We start from the raw sequence: 22,213 nt of genomic DNA on the forward strand, positions 1-22,213 counted from the left end.
AAATCATTCTCTAACCTTGGTATGATTTCTGGATCGATTACCTTCTGAGAGATTGCATTGAGGAATGCACATAGCTTCACAATGGCTAATCGAACGTTATCCGGTAGAAGCCCCCTCAATGCAACCGGAAGCAGTTGCGTCATAATCACGTGGCAGTCATGAGACTTTAGGTTCTGGAACTTTTTCTCTGCCATGTTTATTATTCCCTTTATATTCGACGAGAAGCCAGACGGTACCTTAATACTGAGCAGGCATTCAAAGAAGATTTCCTTCTCTTCTTTGGTAAGAGCGTAGTTGGCATGACCCTGATGTATGCCGTCTTTTCCATGCATACGTTGCTGGTCCTCCTGTGCCTTAGGTGTATCTTTTGTCTTCCCATACACGCCCAAGAAGCCAAGCAGGGTCACGCAAAGATTCTTCGTCACGTGCATCACGTCGATTGCAGAGCGGACCTCTAGGTCTTTCCAATAGGGCAGGTCCCAAAATATAGATTTCTTCTTCCACATGGGTGCGCGTCCGTCAGCGTCATTCGGAACAGGTTGTCCGCCAGGACCCTTTCCAAAGACTACCTTCAAATCCTTGACCATATCATGTACATCAGCACCAGTATGGTGGCGAGGCTTCGTCCGGTGATCCGCCTCACCTTTGAAATGCTTGCCTTTCTTTCTTACGGGATGCCTGCTCGGAAGAAATCGACGATGTCCTAGGTACACATTCTTCTTACAATTGTCCAAATATATACTATCGGTATCATCCAAACAGTGCGTGCATGCGCGGTATCCCTTGTTTGTCTGTCCTGAAAAGTTACTGAGAGCAGGCCAATCATTGATGGTCACGAACAGCAAGGCCTTTAGGTCAAATTCTTCCCCCATGTGCTCATCCCACGCACGTACACCTGTTCCATTCCACAGCTGTAAGAGTTCTTCAACTAATGGCCTTAGGTACACATCAATGTCGTTGCCGGGTTGCTTAGGGCCTTGGATGAGCACTGGCATCATAATGAACTTCCGCTTCATGCACAACCAAGGAGGACTAAGGAAATATTTCTCGGTTATGGAGGGGATACTACTCCCTCCGTTCCAAAATAACTGTCTTAACTTTGTACTAGCTCTAATACAAAGTTGCACTAAGTTTAAGACACTTATTTTGGGTCGAGGGAAAGATGTTTGCAGGCTCATTTTTGAGAGTAAAATGAATCATAAGTCCTAAAACTATTGGTGATGTGTCAGCTTAGTCCTATAACTTGGAAACTGCAGCTCTGGGTCCTAGAACTATTGGAGGTGTGTCAGTTTAATCCTATAACTTCGAAACTGTAGTTTTTGGTCCCAAAACTATTGGAGGTGTGCCAGTTTAGTCCTATTACTTCGAAACTGCAGTTTTGGGTCCCAAAACTATGCAAGTTTGTTCATCTCAGGTCCTAAGCTTGCATGGCAGCATCTATGGCGCATTGTTTCAAAATAGCACTTTATATGTGTTTACTTCCCCAAAAGTGGTCCATACGCTTCAACGTCGCAGTGTGTGTTGCAACCTGCACGCCCTTCACCTACGTGCCCATGAGCTACAAGGCAACCTCGCTAAGAGGTTTTGGTGCGGCCGCCAGGGAGACCCCGAGCCAGTCGGCATGGAGGAGAGACACCGAGCCAATCGGGATGGAGGACGCCACCCCCCTCTCTCATGACATTGTCCTTGCCCCGATACCCTTGCCGTAGAGCTGGTCGTGCATGTTGTTGTTTGGGCACGAGCATGACCACAGGTGGGAAATAGTCACTGTTGCGGGCCGGTGTAGAAGTTAACCTGGTGGGTATATTGGGTGAACGTGGCAACAATTCAGGCATCTCCAAGCGACACGGCGGCGGGTCAATGCTGCCCATGCAAGCTTAAGACCTGTGATGAACAAACTTACATAGTTCTGGGACCCAAACAGTTTTAAAGTTATATGACTATGCTGGCACACCTTCAATAGTTTTAGGACCTAAAACTGCATTTTTCTCTTTTTGATATGTGTGGTCGTAGATGCTGTGAGCCACTACGGTGGCAGCTCAGTTCACGGTAAGGGTAGGATTTTCTCGTAATTATGTGGAAGTGCCGGGGGCAGAGGGGAAGAGCGTGAGAAAAGAAATAAGCCACGGAAACACCACACCTCCGGCGCGTGCTCCTCCGCCCCTTGCCCACCTCGACCCCGACCCCGACCCCGACCCCGATTCGCTCCTCCGCCGCTGCTCCCTCGTCGTCCACCTCGACGCCGAGCTCGTTCCTCCGCGGGAACCACTGCCGAGAGCAGCTAAGGTAATCCCCCCTGATCCCGGTCAAAATCCATCTCCCTTTCGTTACGACGCGCGGCCGATCCCCGTAGCAGCGACTTTTCCTCTCCACCGCCACCATCCCGTGCGGCGCCCTCCTCTTCTCCGCCTGACCTCCTACGGTCCTACCCTACCAATCCGACCCGACCCGATTCCGCCGCGCCTCAAAGCTGCCGCCGGGCCCTAGCTCCGCGTCATCGCCGACGCCCCGTCCCCCACCCCTCAGCCGCCCACCAACCCATCCCGCCTCCCCGGGACCGCCGTTCCCATTCTAGACCTCATCGAGATCCGCCCTGTCGCGCCCGCATAATACTTCGATGATGATCTCTCTTTTCTTAGTTTTAATTATGGGTACAAAATCATGGGGTTTGGCTCTGAAATGGTGACCGGCCATCTGCCACAGCACACTGAAGCGATCGTAATACAGTCATTCCATCTTTTTTTCAGAGGGAATAAACATTTCGTGTAGCCCCGGTTGATTGTTCACCACCGTAAGTCGAATCCTCAGATTCAGCCTTTCACACCCCACGGCCTTGTGGCGATGGTCTCCGGTGCCACTACACAGTGGCACACTCCCTTCATGGACGCGTTGTGCCAGGTTGAAGCATGCCCATCAGTGAACTAACTCTACTAAGACCGTCTTTGTTGAACACACCATCATGGCTGGTGATGGCATGTTTGGCCTTTGTGGGGCACCCTTGTAGAAAGCAAGGCAGCCAGTCCAGCGAAGAGAAATTGTGCAGCAGTGTGTGCCGGTGCAGTGCCGAGGGAGTACGTGCTTGTTCTTGAGCAGTAATGCTAGGAGGATGGAAGGCAAATTAAGTAGACAGTTCGTGCAGCCCACTTGCTGGTTGTTACAATAGTAGTATAGCAATTCGACTGTTATGTATCAAAGGGCCACCATTTTGGTGTGATGCACAATTGCCCCCATTTTACAATGTCACGTAGCAAATTTTGCTTATTATCGTGTTCAACTATTCCATATATCAATTTGTGTACTATTAAGAAGTATTTTTTGAAAGATTGTTGGTATGCACATTCTGTCAAAATTGTCAGAGAACTGCACATTTGATTGACTACAAAAGCCATAGATTGTTGCTGATAATTGCCGTCTGGTCATTAGCTTGTCCCACCCCCCATGTGTCAGGTGAACTATTAGATGGTCTGTGCATGTCGGATTCGGTAGTCACAGTGGCACACGCCCACCTTCCGCTTCCCAAAATATGTGCATCTTTGTTCGATTTACCCTTGACAGTTTTTTTCTGCAGGAAAACCTAGAATAGGTGGTGTTATCTGGCTTCGAATTGCTGTCTAGACATTTCTTGATCTTCACTCATCAGAAACTTAAAGCATGAGGTTAGTAGTCTTAATTCCTCCTTTGAGATCAATAAGAAACTGTTTGAAAGATATGATGCATACTGACTTATTTTGTATGCACGTTTTTCGGAGTCTTAGTTAGTACTCCATTACTTGGCTTGGGTTGTTTCAAATCTTATCTCTGGGCTAGCATAATGATGGAGCATAAGCATTTCTCTTTTTTTTACCAACTTGTGAACAAGGGTTCAGCATATTTGTTTGGTGTCCTGAGGAATACAATTGATTTTTACATTGCAACATGACATGGTAAATGCAAGTGTGTAGAAAGTCTTGAACTTAATCCAGGTTTTATGCAAAATAGTATTCTCTGTTTGAGAAACTGGAAGGACTGATAGAGCTAATATGTCAAAGGGCTTATATTCGAGATAAGATTCTCTATTTGGCTTTTGCATTTTATGGTACTATGAAGGCATAGAAAATAGCATTGATGTTGCCTGCTTAAACACAATAAGGCCTAGCTATTGATTTCTACATGGATGTGGTATTGGAAAAAATGGGTATGATTTTGTAGTACCATTTGTATTTTTATATGGTTTTACATGTACACGAAACCATGTTTTTTGGCGCAAATGCTGCGCTATGATCCAGAGCTAATGAAAACAACTGAACTGGTTGCATAAGTGTGAGCTAGACCTCAACTTGCTTGATTTTGCTTCCATTATTTTGACCTTTTTCTCTTCAGCTCCCATCGCGTGAAGTGGAATGAGGACAATCTGTATGAGATTGAATCAAACAAGCCAGTGAGGCAGAAGATAACCGAGCCCAAGACACCGTATCACCCTATGATGGATGAAGATGGTATATGCCTTGTTACTTGTATTTCATCATATCTGACCACTATTTGTGCTCATAATGTGCAACGCTGAATAATTGCTTTCATTGCTTGCTCTCTAGGGTCACTATCACCAACACGCCCTTTCGACAAGTGTCTAGATGAGACTGTTAGTGCTGAAGCTATATTGACTGCTTTAAATGGTGTGGCCTCTTCAAGTAAAAATGATTCAAAGGATGATGAGTGGGCATCCTCAGATGATGATGCAGATGCCATGGAACAGGATGGTGGTTGGTAGCTTCTTTCTCAGTTACCATTTTATGTTTCTAGAGTTGCTAGAGTAAATCAGTAATTACTGATGTTCAATATATTTGACTAGCTGAGTTATGCGACTTGATTTATGGTATCAGCTTTCTGTAATGAGGTCCATAAGTGATCCAACTATATGACTACTCATATAGCTCTTCTAAATTAGCTAGCTAAGATAAACCTTTTGTAACTCCTTCTAAGCTGGTATCTTATATCATGATTTATATTTGTATTTGATGTCATGCACAAGTGTATACTTAATCATCAACGTAATGGGCAATAATAAGCTTACCATCTGAGTCCAGGACGTTATTGGAACAGGCAGTGATATGTTTGGTGTTCATGCAGACTCAGAAGCTGACAGATCATCAGTGAGTTTCAAAGAGCATCGCCGCAATCACTACGATGAATTCCGCAAGGTCAAGGAACTGATGCGCACTGGATCCCTGGTTGAAGACGAGGCCCGTGCGAACGAGCGAGCTGCAAACGACGTCGAAGACAAACCCGCAGGAGAGAAGGCAACAGGCGACAAGAGTGAATCGTCAGCATCACCTCAAGTATGAGCCGCAAAGTGATTTCTGTGGTCGCTAAGCCTAGGGAAGTTCAACTAAGCGGGAGCATGCAGTTTGCGCCTGCTCTATGTGTATTGCTGGATCCTTGTTTTCATACCAGATCGGATGATTTTCTGTACGCAAAGAACCTGTTCCTCTTTTCATATTTTGAGATCTTGTGGTGCCTAAAGTGGTGGAGAATTCTAGTTACTTCACGTTCAGTCAGGGGGCTAGAATTTGCCTGGGCTGCTTTTTATAATTCTGGAACTGAGTTATATGGACAACCCTTTTCTTCGTGAGATCATGCTTTACTGCTATTATAGTGCTGATGATTGTGGATCTGTGATGGACATACAATTATTGCACATTTAAGGTATTCACTACTTTCATTGTTCAGTTCAGTAGTTCATTGGTTTGCCTGGCCGCTGGAAACGGCTTATGAGAATATGAGATTGTAAAGCAGGAAACTGTGGCCTGCTTGAACAGCTTGGTTTTTTTTTAAGGAAATATATTAATATCGCGAAGATACCAATTACACCTAGCCTCTGCACTTGCAAGATGTCACAAGACATCCAGGATGCACACAGCCAAAGAAGAAAAAAAAAACAAAGGTCCTGTCACAGCGATCAACTCCTCTAGCACACCAACCATCACTAAATACAACACTCAAAACATAAGAGGTCTCCAAAAGCAAAGCCTTTAAGAAGGGAACCGTTGTTGCCCGATCCAAGATCTAAGGTTTTCACTCTCAAGGAAGTCCGAACTCTCAAAACAATTCCTTCAGCAAGGTAATTGTCAGGCACAACCAATGGGGGTCAGACCTTAGGTTTTCATCCTGAAAGTCACGACTCGGCACCCAAAGAGCACCACCAAAAATGAAATCTTGCAATGCTGCCACCCCCACTTATCAGTGCTACTTCTGAGAGTTATCAAACACCTGGCTGACTCCATCGCCACCAAGGCCCCGTCCGACTAATTGATCCTCCGATCTCGGCCACCATGACTTTCTCCATCGCCGTCTATTCCATGGAATCGAGAGGCCGACATGTCCCATGGTATCAACAAACTCGAGATCTTCGCGCTACGCCCTCAGAACCTTGTAGGTTGATCTGGACGCGCACGACCGGATATTGTCTGATCCAGATCTCCTAGGGAAGATCACCTTCAGCAGTTCCAGAACCCGTCGATGACCAGATCAAGGAGGGCCGATCATGCCGAACGTTGTCGTGATGCAAGCAAAGCACGAGGACCGCCACCTTTATTCATGGCAACGGGCCCCCACGCCGCCCCGAACCAGCATGCCACCGCCTGGCCGGCCACCATCGGCACCACCATGATGCCTACCCGGCGTCGTCAGGCCCCCAACCGCGCCACGAAGCCGACGTCAGATCTGGACGATAACCGAGATCCATGGCAACCACGTCTGCCCGCATCTGGCAGAGAGCAGCGGGCACGCCGGATGCCCGTGCGATACGCGGAAGCCGAGCCCGGCCGCCGCATCATCGCAACGCGGTGCCTGCGCATGGATCAAAGCACGCCAGCCAGATCCGCCACGGTGGAGAGCCGCCGTGGTGAACAGCTCGGTTGCTAATGCCAAAAAAATTTCAACACGCATCTTGTGCGCATTTGGCAAATTAAAAAGAAGTGTTTAGTAGAAAGCTCGAAGCAAAGTTAAAAGATGACGACAATTATGCAATTTTCCGGTAAACCAAAGTTCATCTTTTAAAAATAAATATAAGTATGCAATTTTTCAGTTAACAAAAATTCATCCTTAAAAATAAAATAATTGGTGGATGGAGGCCGGTGATTAGCGTCAATGATAGGTGGATTGGGATCACTCAAACTAGATCTAACTCGAGGAAGGTCATGTCCTCCATGCTGATATTGGTCTCTTGCGAACGCTAGAGTACATTGCGACTCCCACCATGGTCATTGTGTGCAATATCAAAGAGGAAGTGAGTTTGTGGGTGCTTGCTGGAGCTAAGCAATTGAGTATTGTAATGCCATGACAGTACCGACTTCCTTTTTAACCCTCTATTGGGTTATTTGTTTCGAACCTTCTCTCCTTAATTAATTGTTAATGAAAATGGCAAATCTTATGCCTTGTTTCAGAAAAGATATGTAAATGTTACATATCACAACATGCACACACTCGCATAACGCCTACTAAAGATGAAGAATGGCGTGACGAGACATGCCGTCAAACCGTTTTTTGTGAGACTGTGAGACCTACTCCCTCCGTCCGGAAATACTTGTCCTAGAAATGATTGTATCTAGACTTATTTTAGTTATAGATACATGAAGGAAATATGCCCTAGAGGCAATAATAAAGTTGTTATTTATATTTCCTTACATCATGATAAATGTTTATTATTCATGCTAGAATTGTATTAACCGGAAACTTAGTACATGTGTGAATACATCGACAAACAGAGTGTCACTAGCTAGTATGCCTCTACTTGAGTAGCTCGTTAACCAAAGATGGTTAAGTTTCCTAGTCATGGACAAGAGTTGTCATTTGATGAACGCGATCACCTCATTAGAGAATGATGTGATTGACTTGACCCATCCGTTAGCTTAGCACTATGATCGTTTAGTTTATTGGTAATGCTTTCTTCATAACTTATACATGTTCCTATGACTATGAGATTATGCAACTCCCGAATACCGGAGGAACACTTAGTGTGCTATCAAACGTCACAACGTAACTGGGTGATTATAAAGATGCTCTACAGGTGTCTCCGATGGTGTTTGTTGAGTTGGCATAGATAGAGATTATGATTTGTCACTCCGATTGTCGGAGAGGTATCTCTGGGCCCTCTCGGTAATGCACATCACTATAAGCCTTGCAAGAAATGTGACTAATGAGTTAGTTACGGGATGATGCATTAAGGAACGAGTAAAGAGACTTGCCGGTAACGAGATTGGACTAGGTATTGAGATACCGACGATCGAATCTCGGGCAAGTAACATACCGATGACAAAGGGAACAACGTATGTTGTTATGCAGTTTGATCAATAAAGATCTTCATAGAATATGTGGGAACCAATATGAGCATCCAGGTTCCGCTATTGGTTATTGACCGGACATGAGTCTCGGTCATGTCTACATAGTTTTCGAACCTGTAGGGTCTGCACGCTTAACGTTCGATGACGATCGGTATTATGAGTTTATGTGTTTTGATGTACCGAAGGTAGTTCGGAGTCCCGGATGTGATCACGGACATGACGAGGAGTCTCGAAATGGTCGAGACATAAAGAATGATATATTGGACAATGTTATTCGGACACCGGATGAGTTTCGGGGGACACCGGATAAATATCGGAGTGCCGGAAGGGTTATCGGAACCACCGGAGAAGTAATGGGCCTTATTGGGCCTAGGGGAGAGAGAGAGAGAGGGGCTGCCAAGGGCTGGCCGCGCCCCGCCCCCCATGGGCCTAGTCCGAATTGGACTAGGGGGAGGGGCGGCGCCCCCTCCTTCCCTCTCTTCCCCCCTCCTTCCTTCTTATCCTAGTAGGACTAGGAAAGGGGGGAGTCTTACTCCTACTAGGAGGAGGATTCCTCCCCCCTTGGCGCGCCTATGAGGGCCGGCCGGCGTCCCCCTCCCTCCTTTATATACGTGGGGAGGGGGGAACCCTAGGACACACAAGTTGATTGTTTAGCCATGTGCGGTGCCCCCCACCATAGATTTCCACCTCGGTCATATCATTGTAGTGCTTAGGCGAAGCCCTGCGTTGGTAACTTCATCATCACCGTCATCACGCCGTCGTGCTGACGAAACTCTCCCTCGACCTCAGCTAGATCTAGAGTTCGTGGGACGTCATCGAGCTGAACGTGTGCAGATCGTGGAGGTGCCGTACCTTTGGTGCTAGGATCGGTCGGATCGTGAAGACGTACGACCACATCAACCGTGTTGTCATAACGCTTCCGCTTTCAGTCTATGAGGGTACGTGGACAACACTCTCCCCTCTCGTTGCTATGCATCACCTAGATGGATCTTGCGTGTGCGTACGAATTTTTTTAAATTACTGCGTTCCCTAACAGTGGCATCCGAGCCAGGTTTATGCGTAGGTTTTATATGCACGAGTAGAACACAAAGAGTTGTGGGCGATAATAGTCATACTGCTTACCAGCATGTCATACTTTGATTCAGTGATATTGTTGGATGAAGCGGCTCAGACCGACATTACGCGTACGCTTACGCGAGACTGGTTCTACCGATGTGCTTCGCACACAGGTGGCTAGTGGGTGTCTGTTTCTCCAACTTTAGTTGAATCGAGTAGTGTGACTATGCCAAGTCCTTGTTGAAGGTTAAAACAGCAAACTTGACGAAAAATCGTTGTGGTTTTGATGCGTAGGTAAGAACGGTTCTTGCTAGGCCCGTGGAAGCCACGTAAAATTTGCAACAACAAAGTAGAGGACGTCTAACTTGTTTTTGCAGGGCATGCTGTGATGTGATATGGTCAAGACGTGATGATATATAAATTGTTGTATGAGATGATCATGTTTTGTAACAGTTATCGGCAACTGGCAGGAGCCATATGGTTGTCGCTTTATTGTATGAAATGCAATCGTCATGTAATTGCTTTACTTTATCACTAAGCGGTAGCGATAGTCGTGGAAGCAATAGTTGGCGAGACGACAACGATGCTTCGATGGAGATCAAGGTGTCAAGCCGGTGACGATGGTGATCATGACGGTGCTTTGGAGATGGAGATCAAAGGCACAAGATGATGATGGCCATATCATATCACTTATATTGATTGCATGTGATGTTTATCCTTTATGCATCTTTTTTTGCTTAGTACGGCGGTAGCATTATAAGATGATCTCTCAGTAAATTTCAAGGTATAAGTGTTCTCCCTGAGTATGCACCATTGCTATAGTTCGTCGTGCCGAGACACCACGTGATGATCGGGTGTAATAAGCTCTACGTTCACATACAATGGGTCCAAGCCAGTTTTGCACATGCAGAATACTCGGGTTAAACTTGACGAGCCTAGCATATGCAGATACGGCCTCGGAACACTGAGACCGAAAGGTCGAGCGTGAATCATATAGTAGATATGATCAACAAAGTGATGTTCACCATTAAAAACTACTCCATCTCACGTGATGATCAGACATGGTTTAGTTGATATGGATCACGTGATCACTTAGATGATTAGAGGGATGTCTATCTAAGTAGGAGTTCTTAAGTAATATGATTAATTAAACTTTAATTTATCATGAACTTAGTCCTGGTAGTATTTGCATAACTCTCTTGTAGATCAATAGCTCGCGATGTAGCTCCCCATTTATTTTTGATATGTTCCTAGAGAAAAACTATGTTGAAAGATGATAATAGCAATGATGCAGACTAGGTCCGTGATCTGAGGATTATCCTCATTGCTGCACAGAAGAATTATGTCCTTGATGCACCGCTAAGTGACAGACATGTTGCAGGAGCAGATGCAGACGTTATGAACGTTTGACAAGCTCGGTATGATGACTACTTGATAGTTTAGTGCGCCATGCTTTACGGCTTAGTACCGGGACTTCAAAAACGTTTTGAATGTCATGGAGCATATAAGATGTTCCAAGAGCTGAAATTGGTATTTCAGACTCATGCCTGAGTCGAGAGGTATGAGACCTCTTACAAGTACTTTGCCTACAAGATGGAGGAGAATAGCTCAACTAGTGAGCATGTGCTCTGATTGTCTGAGTACTACAATCGCTTGAATCAAGTGGGAGTTAATCTTCCAGATAAAATAGTGATTGACAGAGTTCTCTAGTCACTATCACCAAGTTACTGGAACTTCGTGATGAACTATAATATGCAAGGGATGACGAAAACGATTCCCGAACTCTTCGTGATGCTGAAATCGACGAAGGTAGAAATCAAGAAAAGCATCAAATGTTGATGGTTGAGAAGACCACTAGTTTCAAGTAAAAGGGCAAGGGAAAGAAAGGGAAATTCAAGAAGAATGGCAAGCAAGTTGCCACTCCCATGAAGAAGCCCAAAGCTAGACCCAAGCTTGAAACTGAGTGCTTCTACTGCGAAGGAAATGGTCACTGGAAGCGGAACTGCCCCAAATACTTGGCGGATAAGAAGGATGGCAAAGTGAACAAAGGTATATTTGATATACATATTATTGATGTGTACTTTACTAGTGTTTATAACAACCCCTCGGTATTTGAAAGATCGTGGATGTCGCCTAGAGGGGGGGGGGGTGAATAGGCGCTTTAAAATAATTACGGTTTAGGCTTGAACAAATGCGGAATAAACCTAGCGGTTAATTTGTGAAGCACAAAACCTACAACAACTAGGCTCACCTATGTGCACCAACAACTTATGCTAAGCAAGAAAACCTACTTAGGTGATAGCAAGATAAACAACTAAGTGATAGCAAGATATATGACTAGAAACAATATGGCTATCACAAAGTAAAGTGCATAAGTAAAGGGTTCGGGTAAGAGATAACCGAGGCACGCGGAGACGACGATGTATCCCGAAGTTCACACCCTTGCGGATGCTAATCTCCGTTTGGAGCGGTGTGGAGGCACAATGCTCCCCAAGAAGCCACTAGGGCCACCGTAATCTCCTCACGCCCTCGCACAATGCAAGATGCCGTGATTCCACTAAGGGACCCTTGAGGGCGGTCACCGAACCCGTACAAATGGCAACCCTTGGGGGCGGTCACCGAATCCGTACACTTTGGCAACCCTTGGGGGCGGTCACCGGTACCCGTCAAATTGCTCGGGGCGATCTCCACAACCTAATTGGAGACCCCGACGCTTGCCCGGAGCTTTACACCACAATGATTGAGCTCCGAACACCACCAACCGTCTAGGGCGTGGAGAACTCAAACCGATGCACCAAATGCAATGGCAAGGGCACACGGAGTGCCCAAGTCCTTCTCTCTCAAATCCCACCGAAGCAACTAATGCTAGGGAGGAAAATGAGAGGAAGAACAAGAAGGAGAACACCAAGAACTCCAAGATCTAGATCCAATGGGTTCCCCTCACATAGAGGAGAAAGTGATTGGTGGAAATGTGGATCTAGATCTCCTCTCTCTTTTCCCTCAAAAACTAGCAAGAATCCATGGAGGGATTGAGAGTTAGCAAGCTCGAAGAAGGTCAACAATGGGGGAAGAACACGAGCTCAAGAGATAAGGTTCATTGGGGAAGAAGACCTCCTTATATAGTGGGGGGAACAATCCAACCATTAACCCCCACACCAGCCCCGCAGAGAGCGGTACTACCGCTTGGCCAGCGGTACTACCGCTCTCCCTTGCGGTACTGCCGCTGGGCCCAGAGCGGTACTACCGCAATGGTCAGGGTGGTACTACCGCATACGAGCGGTACTACGGCCCCCACTGCCGTGGCTAGTACCGTAAAACCCGACACGAAAAAAGACCCCTTGAATCGAGGCGGTACTAGCACGAGACCGCAGCGGTACTACGGCTGGGGGCTACCAGCGGTACTACCGCTCTGGAGCGGTACTACCACTTGTAGCACCCAAGCGGTACTACCGCTCCGGCCCGCGGTACTACCGCTGGGACCAAAACTGCCATAACTTCTGCATATGAGCTCCGAATTGAGCAAACTCAAGCTTGTTGGATAGAGGAAGACGAGTAGCATCAAAACCTCCAACCGAGTGAAACCTCCAACCGAGAAGAACCGGCATAACCTCCAACCGGTTATAGTAAGAAGAGGCAGGGGAGGTATGCCAACAAATAGAAGAGTGAAACCTCCAACCGAGAAGAACCGACATAACCTCCAACATCGAAAACATCATAGAAGATGCGAGTGAACTCCGTTTTCGATGAACTCGAGCTTGTCATCAAGATGACCATAAGCTCCAAAACTCACAAAGAGAAGAACCAAACAAGAACCAATAAAGATGATGCAAGGATGCAATGGTTTGAGCTCTCTATGAACGATACGATCAAGCTACTCATCGAGAGCCCCCCTTGATAGTACGGCAATCGATCCTATAACCCGGTCTCCCAACTACCATCATGAGACCGGTAAAATAGAAAACCTATCAAGAGCAAACCTTTGCCTTGCACATGGTCCACTTGAGCTAGATGATGACGATCTTGCCTCCCTCAAGTTGGACCACCTTTCTTGGTTGCGTTGGCTCGATGAAGACTAGTTGATTGCTCCCCCATACTCCACTATGGGTGAGCCACTCTTCCGCACATCTTCACAAGTCCATTGTCACCACAATGGACGGCAAGCTTCAAGCATTTGATCTCTTCATGATGCTTCACTTGAACTTGCACACCGCAACATCTTCACAAGTCCATTGTCACCACAATGGATGGCAAGCTTCAAGCATTTGATCTCTTCATGATGCTTCACTTGAACTTGCACACCGCAACCTAACCCCACAAAGAACTCTCACGAAGACCATGGGTTAGTACACAAAGCGTAATTGACAATGCTTACCATACCATGGGATCGCTTGATCCCTCGGTACATCTTGTGCGCTTTGTGTGTTGATCAACTTGATTCACTCTTGACTTAGTCTTAATCAACCTTGACTCTTTCCAACTCTCTTCATTTGGATGATGTCTTGAAGGTAAACATGAATGATCACACAATCTTCTTCTTCAAGACATGCTTGCAATAAGCTCAACTCTCACATGACCAATCTTTGGATAATTCCTTAATAACACATTGGTCACCACATAAACTCCTTGAAACCACCACATGGACTTCAAGAAATGCCTATGGAAAAATCCTTCAAATATAACTCAAGGCAACCATTAGTCCATAGAGATTGTCATCAATTACCAAAACTAAACATGGGGGCACCGCATGTTCTTTCAGTATTTGATACTGGTTCAGTTTCTAAGAGTAGTAACTCGAAACGGGAGTTGCAAAATAAACAGAGACTAGTTAAGGGCAAGGTGATGATGTGTGTTGGAAGTGATTCCAAGGTTGATAAGATCACCATCGCACACTCCCTTTTCCTTCGGGATTAGTATTGGAACTAAAAATGTTATTTGGTGTTTGCGTTAAGCATAAATATGATTGGATCATGTTTATTGCAATACGATTATTCATTTAAACCCTAGTCGCCGCCCGAGCCGCCCAAGCAGACGACGCGGGGGCTCGAGGGAGAAAATAATCTTCTGGGATTAGTATGCAAATAGGGGTTTTCAAATGAGGGATGTGATTGCAATGCCAGAAAAATGGGGGTGACTGGATTTTGCCCGCACGGACATATAGGAGGTCAGATTTGCACATTTTGATAGTAGATACTCTTAGCTAGCAAGGTCAGATTTGCACATTTTGCATAAATATGATTGGATCATGTTTATACCTTGCTCCCGAGCGAAAGCTCAAAATCCTCTCCGGATTGGGTGGCGTCGTCACCGTGCGCGTCGTGCTCTCCTTGGAGACGCCGCCTGGGGATGCTGCAGGTTTGGGTGAGTGTCGCCTTGGTGTGGAGACGTCTGGCAGCTGGTTTGTCCCTGCTACAGTGGCTAGCGATGCCATGATTTGCAGATCCGGAGTCCCCTTTGGTGGTTTCTCTCCGGCGTGGCTGTAGCCGTGCTGTTGAGTACCCGACTCTTCTCTGTGGCGTCTGTTTTTGCTCTCATGTAGCTCGCTGCTGTGGCTTGGCTCGGTGCTGTTTCATCCTCTTCGATTGCCCCAGGTGGCTTTCCCTCTGTGCTGGGTGTCCGCGGGCGGCGACTTTGTAGCTGGCGTGGTGTGCTTTTGGCTTCGTGCAGATCAGGCGGCGTGTTCTTTACAAGTGGACGTGAAGCCAGCTCCTTTCCTAGCTCTCGGGTGAGCGTCTCTCTTGCCGACGGTGCGGCGTCCTCGAACCAGGACGAGAGGGTAGGGGCCCTCTTCGGCATCTAAGGAGGTAGGAGCCGTCCCTTCTCCGCCCGATGTTACAGACACAATCTTGGTCCTTCTCTTAGCAGTTGGCTGATCCATTGCGATCTACTTTGTTTGGTTGTCCCTGGCCCTTAGTGTAGTGGGCAGCGACATTAGCAAGTTGTGCTCCATATTCCTATTTCATGCTTGTTAGTGTGTGTTGCGTTGTAAACTACTCCATCAGCCCCTTGTATCCTTTTCGTCTTTGTTAGCTTTGTTGGTTCCCTGTAATGCCTGGCCGGTTGATGGCTTTGTTAATTCAAATCCGGGCTCTTCTTGAGCCTTCGTTCTAAAAAAATACTAATCCCAAATTACCCAAACTAGAACATTCAAAAGCAAAGTACCCAAATTCTACTCGTCGATGTCGGAGATGTAGATGACCCCCTTCCCGGAGTCGCCGGCTGTTGGAAATATGCCCTAGAGGCAATAATAAATTGGTTATTATTATATTTCCTTGTTCATGATAATCGTTTATTATCCATGCTAGAATTGTATTGATAGGAAACTCAGATACATGTGTGGATACATAGACAACACCATGTCCCTAGTAAGCCTCTAGTTGACTAGCTCGTTGATCAATAGATGGTTACGGTTTCCTGACCATGGACATTGGATGTCGTTGATAACAGGATCACATCATTAGGAGAATGATGTGATGGACAAGACCCAATCCTAAGCCTAGCACAAGATCGTGTAGTTCGTTTGCTAAGAGCTTTTCTAATGTCAAGTATCATTTCCTTAGACCATGAGATTGTGCAACTCCCGGATACCGTAGGAATGCTTTGGGTGTACCAAACGCCACAACGTAACTGGGTGGCTATAAAGGTGCACTACAGGTATCTCCGAAAGTGTCTGTTGGGTTGGCACGAATCGAGACTGGGATTTGTCACTCCGTGTAAACGGAGAGGTATCTCTGGGCCCACTCGGTAGGACATCATCATAATGTGCACAATGTGACCAAGGAGTTGATCACGGGATGATGTGTTACAGAACGAGTAAAGAGAATTGCCTGTAACGAGATTGAACAAGGTATCGGGGTACCGACGATCGACTCTCGGGCAAGTAACATACCGATTGACAAAGGGAATTGTATACGGGATTGATTGAATCCCCGACATTGTGGTTCATCCGATGAGATCATCGTGGAACATGTGGGAGCCAACATGGGTATCCAGATCCCGCTGTTGGTTATTGGCCGGAGAACGTCTCGGTCATGTCTGCATGGTTCCCGAACCCGTAGGGTCTACACACTTAAGGTTCGATGACGCTAGGGTTATAGGGAATAGATATATGTGGTTACCGAATGTTTTTCGGAGTCCCGGATGAGATCTCGGACGTCACGAGGAGTCCCGGAATGGTCTGGAGGTAAAGATTTATATATGGGAAGTCCTGTTTTGGTCACCGGAAAAGTTTCGGGTGCTATCGGTAACGTACCGGGACCACCGGGAGGGTCCCGGGGGTCCACCAGGTGGGGCCACCGGCCCCAGAGGGCTGCGTGGGCCAAGTGTGGGAAGGGACCAGCCCCTAGGTGGGCTGGTGCGCCTCCCACAAGGGGCCCAGGGCGCAGGAAGGGGGGGGGGGGGAAGGGGGAAACCCTAGGCCCAGATGGGCCTAAGGCCCACCTAGTGGTGCGCCCCCCTCTCTCCCCCCTTGGCCGCCCCTCCAAGTCCCATCTAGGGCTGGCCGCACCCCTTGGGGGGGAACCCTAGATGGGGGCGCAGCCCCTCCCCCTCCCCTATATATAGTGGGGGTTTTGGGGCTGCCATACACATGAGAACATCTCTCTCTTGGCGCAGCCCTACACCTCTCCCTCCTCGTCCCCGGCCACTCCAGGCGTGGAAGTTTCTCCCAGGGAAAAGACGCGGAAGGGGCCGGGGCTCCCCCGATATCGTGGGCCGCCAAATGGCCGGGTAGATCACCCAGGGCCAACTTGGCTCGTGGGTTCCCAGCCCGGGGAACAAGCAGGGATCCCAGGGGGAAACTGTGAAACCAAATGAGGCCTTAGTGGGCTGGTTTGCCCCCTCCCCTTGGCCCATGCCCCCCAACACTTGTCGGGGCCCCCCGAAACCCCTTTCGGTCATGCTGGTCATCATCCGGTATCCCTGGAACACTTCCGGACTCCAATACCCTTCGTCCAATATATCAATCTTCACCTCCGGACCCTTCCGGAGTTCCTCGTCATGTCTGGGATATCATCCGGGACTCTGAACAACCTTCGGTAACCACCCTAACAACTCAAATATACTTATATCGTCACCAAACGTTAAATGTGTAGACCCTGCTGGTTCGAGAACTGTGCAGACATGACCGGGACACCTCTACGGTCAATAAGCAATTGCGGGACCTGGATGCCCATATTGGTTCCTACATATTCTACGAAGATCTTACCGGTCGAACCTCGATGCCAAGGATTCAGCTAATCCCATATGCAGTTCCCTTTGTCTATCGGTATGTTACTTGCCCGAGATTCGATCGTCGATATCTCCATACCTAGTTCAATCTCGTTACCGACAAATCTCTTTACTCGTTCCGTAATACAAGTTCCCGTGGCTAAATCATCAGTCAAATTGTTGCAAGCTCATTGTGATACCGTATTACCGAGTGGGCCCTGAGGTACCTTTCCGTCATACGGAGTGACAAATCCCAGTCTTGATCCATGTCAACTCAATAGACACCCTCGGAGATACTATAGATCATCTTTATAGTCACCCAGTTACGTTGCGACGTTTGATACACACAACGTACTCCTCCGGTATCAGTGAGTTGCATGATCTCATTGTCATAGGAACATATACTTGACATGCAGAAAACGATAGCAATAAACTTGACACGATCTCATAGTTTGGGTCTTGTCCATCAAATCATTCTCCTAATGATGTGATCCCGTTATCAAATGACAACTCATATCTATGGCTCGGAAACCTTAACCATCTTTGATCAACGAGCTAGTCTAGTAAAGGCACACTAGGGACACATTGTTGTCTATGTATCCACACATGTATCTGAGTTTCCGATCAATACAATTCTAACATGGATAATAAACGATTATCATGAATAGGGAAATATGATAATAACCAATTTATTATTGCCTCTAGGGAATATTTCCAACAATTTTGTGCGGCAGTTAAAATATATATTTTTTGTGATGGCTCAACAATACATTTTTCCATGGTGTTATTTTCCTGGGTTTCTCCAGTGCATCTTCAACGCCAGCTACCAACAGAGTTACCAATACTTCAATTAAGTAGATATTTGTAAATTTACCAGCACGACGATTATGTAGTTACCAAGCAACCCATGCTATAGCTACCAACACATTGAATATGTAGTTACCAAGCAACCCATGCTATAGCTACCAACACATTGAATATGTAGTTACCAGACCTGACCGGCCCTGGTTGACTCTCTCTTGCTAACTTGTGTGATCATTTCACAACACATTTCCTATTGCGAACAGATGGTTGTGTGAAACTCGAAAGATATTCTGTATGGGTGGCCATCGCATCATTTTTCAATGGGGTAACTTGGACTGTCTACGCATGTCTCATCCGAGTCAGGGCCGGCCCATAGCCTGGGAAAAGGGGTCATCGCCCGTGCCTTGAATATTGTTTTTGCTAGTTACCACTATCATATTATACATTACACCACAAAGATTATCAAAACTATAAAAGAGAGCCTCAAGATAATTTAGCATAGTTTATGATAACTAGGTTTCTGTGTTTAAACCAATGCACATTTGTCGTTTGAAAAACGGGTAAAAGATCTCATATGCACCAAATCAAACCAAGTGAATCTAAAGAAGCATGTCAGATAATCGAATAATATGCAAAAGTACAACCAACAACATTTTATGTTATTTGATGATTATAATAATAGTGCAAATTTCAATATAAATACACATCATAAACATGTTGTAACCTATTACTGAACCCAACTTACAAATCACAATTGTCATGCCCTAGAAGTTTCTATGAATATATTTATCTAATATACAGCAGAAACCACTATGAAGATATTTTTTAGTGTGTGTGATATGGAATACATAGATACACAAATATATGTGTATACACTATATAGTTTAGGCAATATTATAAAGTATTCAGAATATATTTTTAACAACAAACAGATAGTTTGTTGCGTCATACAATTTAAATTTTTGAGAATAAAAAATTACAATTAAATATTACAAATGCATAAAAAATATATTTATTAATTAAAACCATTGTCATGGGATTAAATCCGATTGTAATATGCATGGTATAATTAGTTTAAAATAAGTATAAAATATTAATATAAAAAATGGTGTGGACTTCCTCCTTAAATGCAAGTGAGCATGTGAAAACTGTCGTTAAAGGTGTTTGCGAACAGAAATGTATATCAACTCAACAAAATTATGGTAATACAAGTGCATTAGACCGCACTAGACTCTCATTCTGACGCAGCACAACCGCACAAGCAGGTTCAAATTGCCAATTTTGTTTAATGCTTAGAGGTACTACTATACATGCCCCACTAATAGTGAGGTTGAAAACGGTCCAAGCAAGTTGTATATAACCGGAACAAAGCCCATGTTTATTTATCTCGATAGCTATGCCAACAGCATTAATCAGTACGAGCGGCCAACGAATCGGGTCCGGCAGCCCATAAAAAGTCCAAACAATGCATCTGGTTACCGTCGCCAGAAACATGTCTACTTTGTAGTTTCCCACGTTACCCTCCCTGCAGATGTGCCATATCGTGGGGCTGCAACAAAAAACAATTGAGTTATAAGAAAAGAACACCTAAATGGACACATGTTATAGGAAAAATAAATAATAATTAAATAGCATGTGGATATTACATGAGAGATAAGTACATGGCTGCAGTGAATATGTAACCGAAAATAAGTACCACACCCACGCCCGTCGGGCGTCTCGCTAGACGGCGATGGCGATGGTGCGTCTGTGAAATAAAACAATTAGAGCATACATATATCAGCTACGCAGTGTACCCGCAAACAAAAACTACGTAGTGTGATGGAGCGCAAAAGAGAAAGGAGGAGTTTCATGACCGCCTATAAAATGTTTATATCAAATGCTATGAGTACAATACAACGAACGTGTAAAGTGCTGAGGTTGAAGAAATGTATCAGTACATCTACTATACCTTGGCAAAGTCCACAGTGCGAAAGCCAACCATATTGACCTCCCGTTTAATGAATCAAATGGCAGCAAACTCAGCTGCTCGTCGTCCATCCCTGAATGATGACGACAACATGGAACTGCAGCTCCACATTGATTTTTGCTGGTAATAGTTGGCGCTTCATTTACCTCCTTTCTCAATAACTCTTCCAGAATATAAAGGACTCACTCGACAGTAAACTATCTTTAGTTACTTGCAAATAAATTTGGCGCATTACACAACAAATAACAGTAAAGTGTAAACCAAACCAACACAACCTTTTGCAATTATGGCCTTCATTATTTATATATGTACTGTTGAACATTCTAACGCAATTCGTTTCCGAACAATTTAATATGCAGCCAAATAGTTACAACAATATCTAAAATTTTGATGTGCTTTCCTGGAATAAACCGTGGCCAAGCAATGAAAAGAATCTACACAAGGAATAAACCTGTGTGGAAGAGCAAACATTGTAACCTCTCAAGTAGCTGGGTGAGATAAACTACTCCTGGAAATGTGACCCTGTTAGTTTGAACCTTAAGGTCCTTTGAGCATCAAGTCCAGCTTTTCTCAGACAAGAAATAAAAAATGGATGTTGGTTTTTTGCTTTTTGTAAGGGCCGCGTTTACAATCGCCTCAATAACCCAATCTGACAAAAAAAGGATTCACAACATTTTTCTTCATGACAAAATAATAAAAAATCTCACAGAAGAATCTGCACATAGTAAATTTCCTGGTACAGTAAAAACAGCTAGTGGAACAAAACGGTTCACCAAATGCGTATTTCGCTCTGCATAATCTGCTGCTGGTTAGTAAAAGACAGAACATATTCTGGTATAGGTTCTTCTAGTTAACATCAATTGGCTGCACAACCGAAATTAACTCAGATCAAATACTCCTACAAAGCAATAGCTGAACTTACTGTTAGGTTGATCTCTTTCCGTGTGGGCCCAACGGCCCACCGGGCCCCTGATCCGCGCCCTGATCGGGGGCGCCCAACCACAATATGGTTGACGGGCCCCTGTCACGCAGCGCTACATAAAGAGGTGGGGGCCGGCGGCACGCAGTACGAGGTTGATCGCGTTGCCAGTCTCCCCACTGAAAACCCCGACCCGATCTAGGTCTAGCGCTGACAGTGACGGGAAGCTCCGCCGCCGCCACTGCCTACACATCGCTGTCACCTCCACCTTGCCCACTCTCCGCCATCGCCGTGCGCCCCAGCACCACGATGGCCTCCTCGAGTTCATCCTCTGCTGCACAAGGTGGGTTTACCGGATCTAATCTAGCCTAGTGATCCAGAGGGTCTATCAATGGTATCAGGCCATCTTGGCTAGATGATTTTCGGTAAAAAGATAAAACAGAGAAAGAAAAGAACTCCCTCTCCCCCAAAGAACCCTAGAAGGGCAAAGAAAGCTCAAAGAAAAGTTGTGCCGCCGTCATGGCCGCACCTGTTCCTCTCGATCCGGACGCGCATCGGCAAGCCGAGGCGTCGGACGAAGAACTCACCCCACAGGGGCAAAGAACACCACCACCGACCCATTCGACGGCGGCGCGCTCACCACAAGGGGAACGCGCGACCGGCGAAGGGGTCGGCAGGGGCGCAGCCGCTCCGTCCATCTAGGTCGCCGTGGTGCGGCAGCTCACCTCTCTCTCTCTCTAATCAGAAGGAGGCGGTGGATGGGTGAAAAAGAGAAAGAGAAAGAGAAAAGAAGGGGAACAGGGTGCTCGCGCGGCGCGGTGGCGTGCTGTCGCCGCCGGCCGCCGGCAGAGCCCCGACCCCGCTACATCACAGAGGCCGGCTCGCAAGCCCGACTCTCCCTCTCTCTATCGCATGAAGAAAAGGGTGCAAAGGGAAAGGAAG

The 22,213-nt window shown here is 46.1% G+C and overlaps 1 protein-coding gene across 1 annotated transcript; it reads left to right on the forward strand.

The window, feature by feature from the left end:
- Nucleotides 1–2,081: 2,081 nt before the first annotated feature.
- Nucleotides 2,082–5,608, forward strand: LOC123096048 (protein phosphatase inhibitor 2). The gene is made up of 5 exons (XM_044517633.1): nucleotides 2,082–2,286; nucleotides 3,569–3,656; nucleotides 4,360–4,475; nucleotides 4,572–4,739; nucleotides 5,107–5,608. The coding sequence occupies exons 2-5, from the start codon at nucleotides 3,652–3,654 to the stop codon at nucleotides 5,319–5,321; spliced, it is 504 nt and encodes a 167-aa protein (XP_044373568.1). The 5' UTR covers nucleotides 2,082–2,286; nucleotides 3,569–3,651; the 3' UTR covers nucleotides 5,322–5,608.
- Nucleotides 5,609–22,213: the final 16,605 nt, after the last annotated feature.

Source organism: Triticum aestivum, chromosome 4D (assembly GCF_018294505.1).
Source record: "Triticum aestivum cultivar Chinese Spring chromosome 4D, IWGSC CS RefSeq v2.1, whole genome shotgun sequence".
Classification (NCBI taxonomy): Eukaryota; Viridiplantae; Streptophyta; class Magnoliopsida; order Poales; family Poaceae; genus Triticum; species Triticum aestivum.

Excerpts from the sequence above, each read along its gene's own strand:
- LOC123096048 (XM_044517633.1), top strand. Across the intron at positions 4,476-4,571 it reads CCCTATGATGGATGAAGATG|GGTCACTATCACCAACACGC; the intron begins GTATATGCCTTG and ends CTTGCTCTCTAG. Across the intron at positions 4,740-5,106 it reads TGCCATGGAACAGGATGGTG|ACTCAGAAGCTGACAGATCA; the intron begins GTTGGTAGCTTC and ends GTGTTCATGCAG.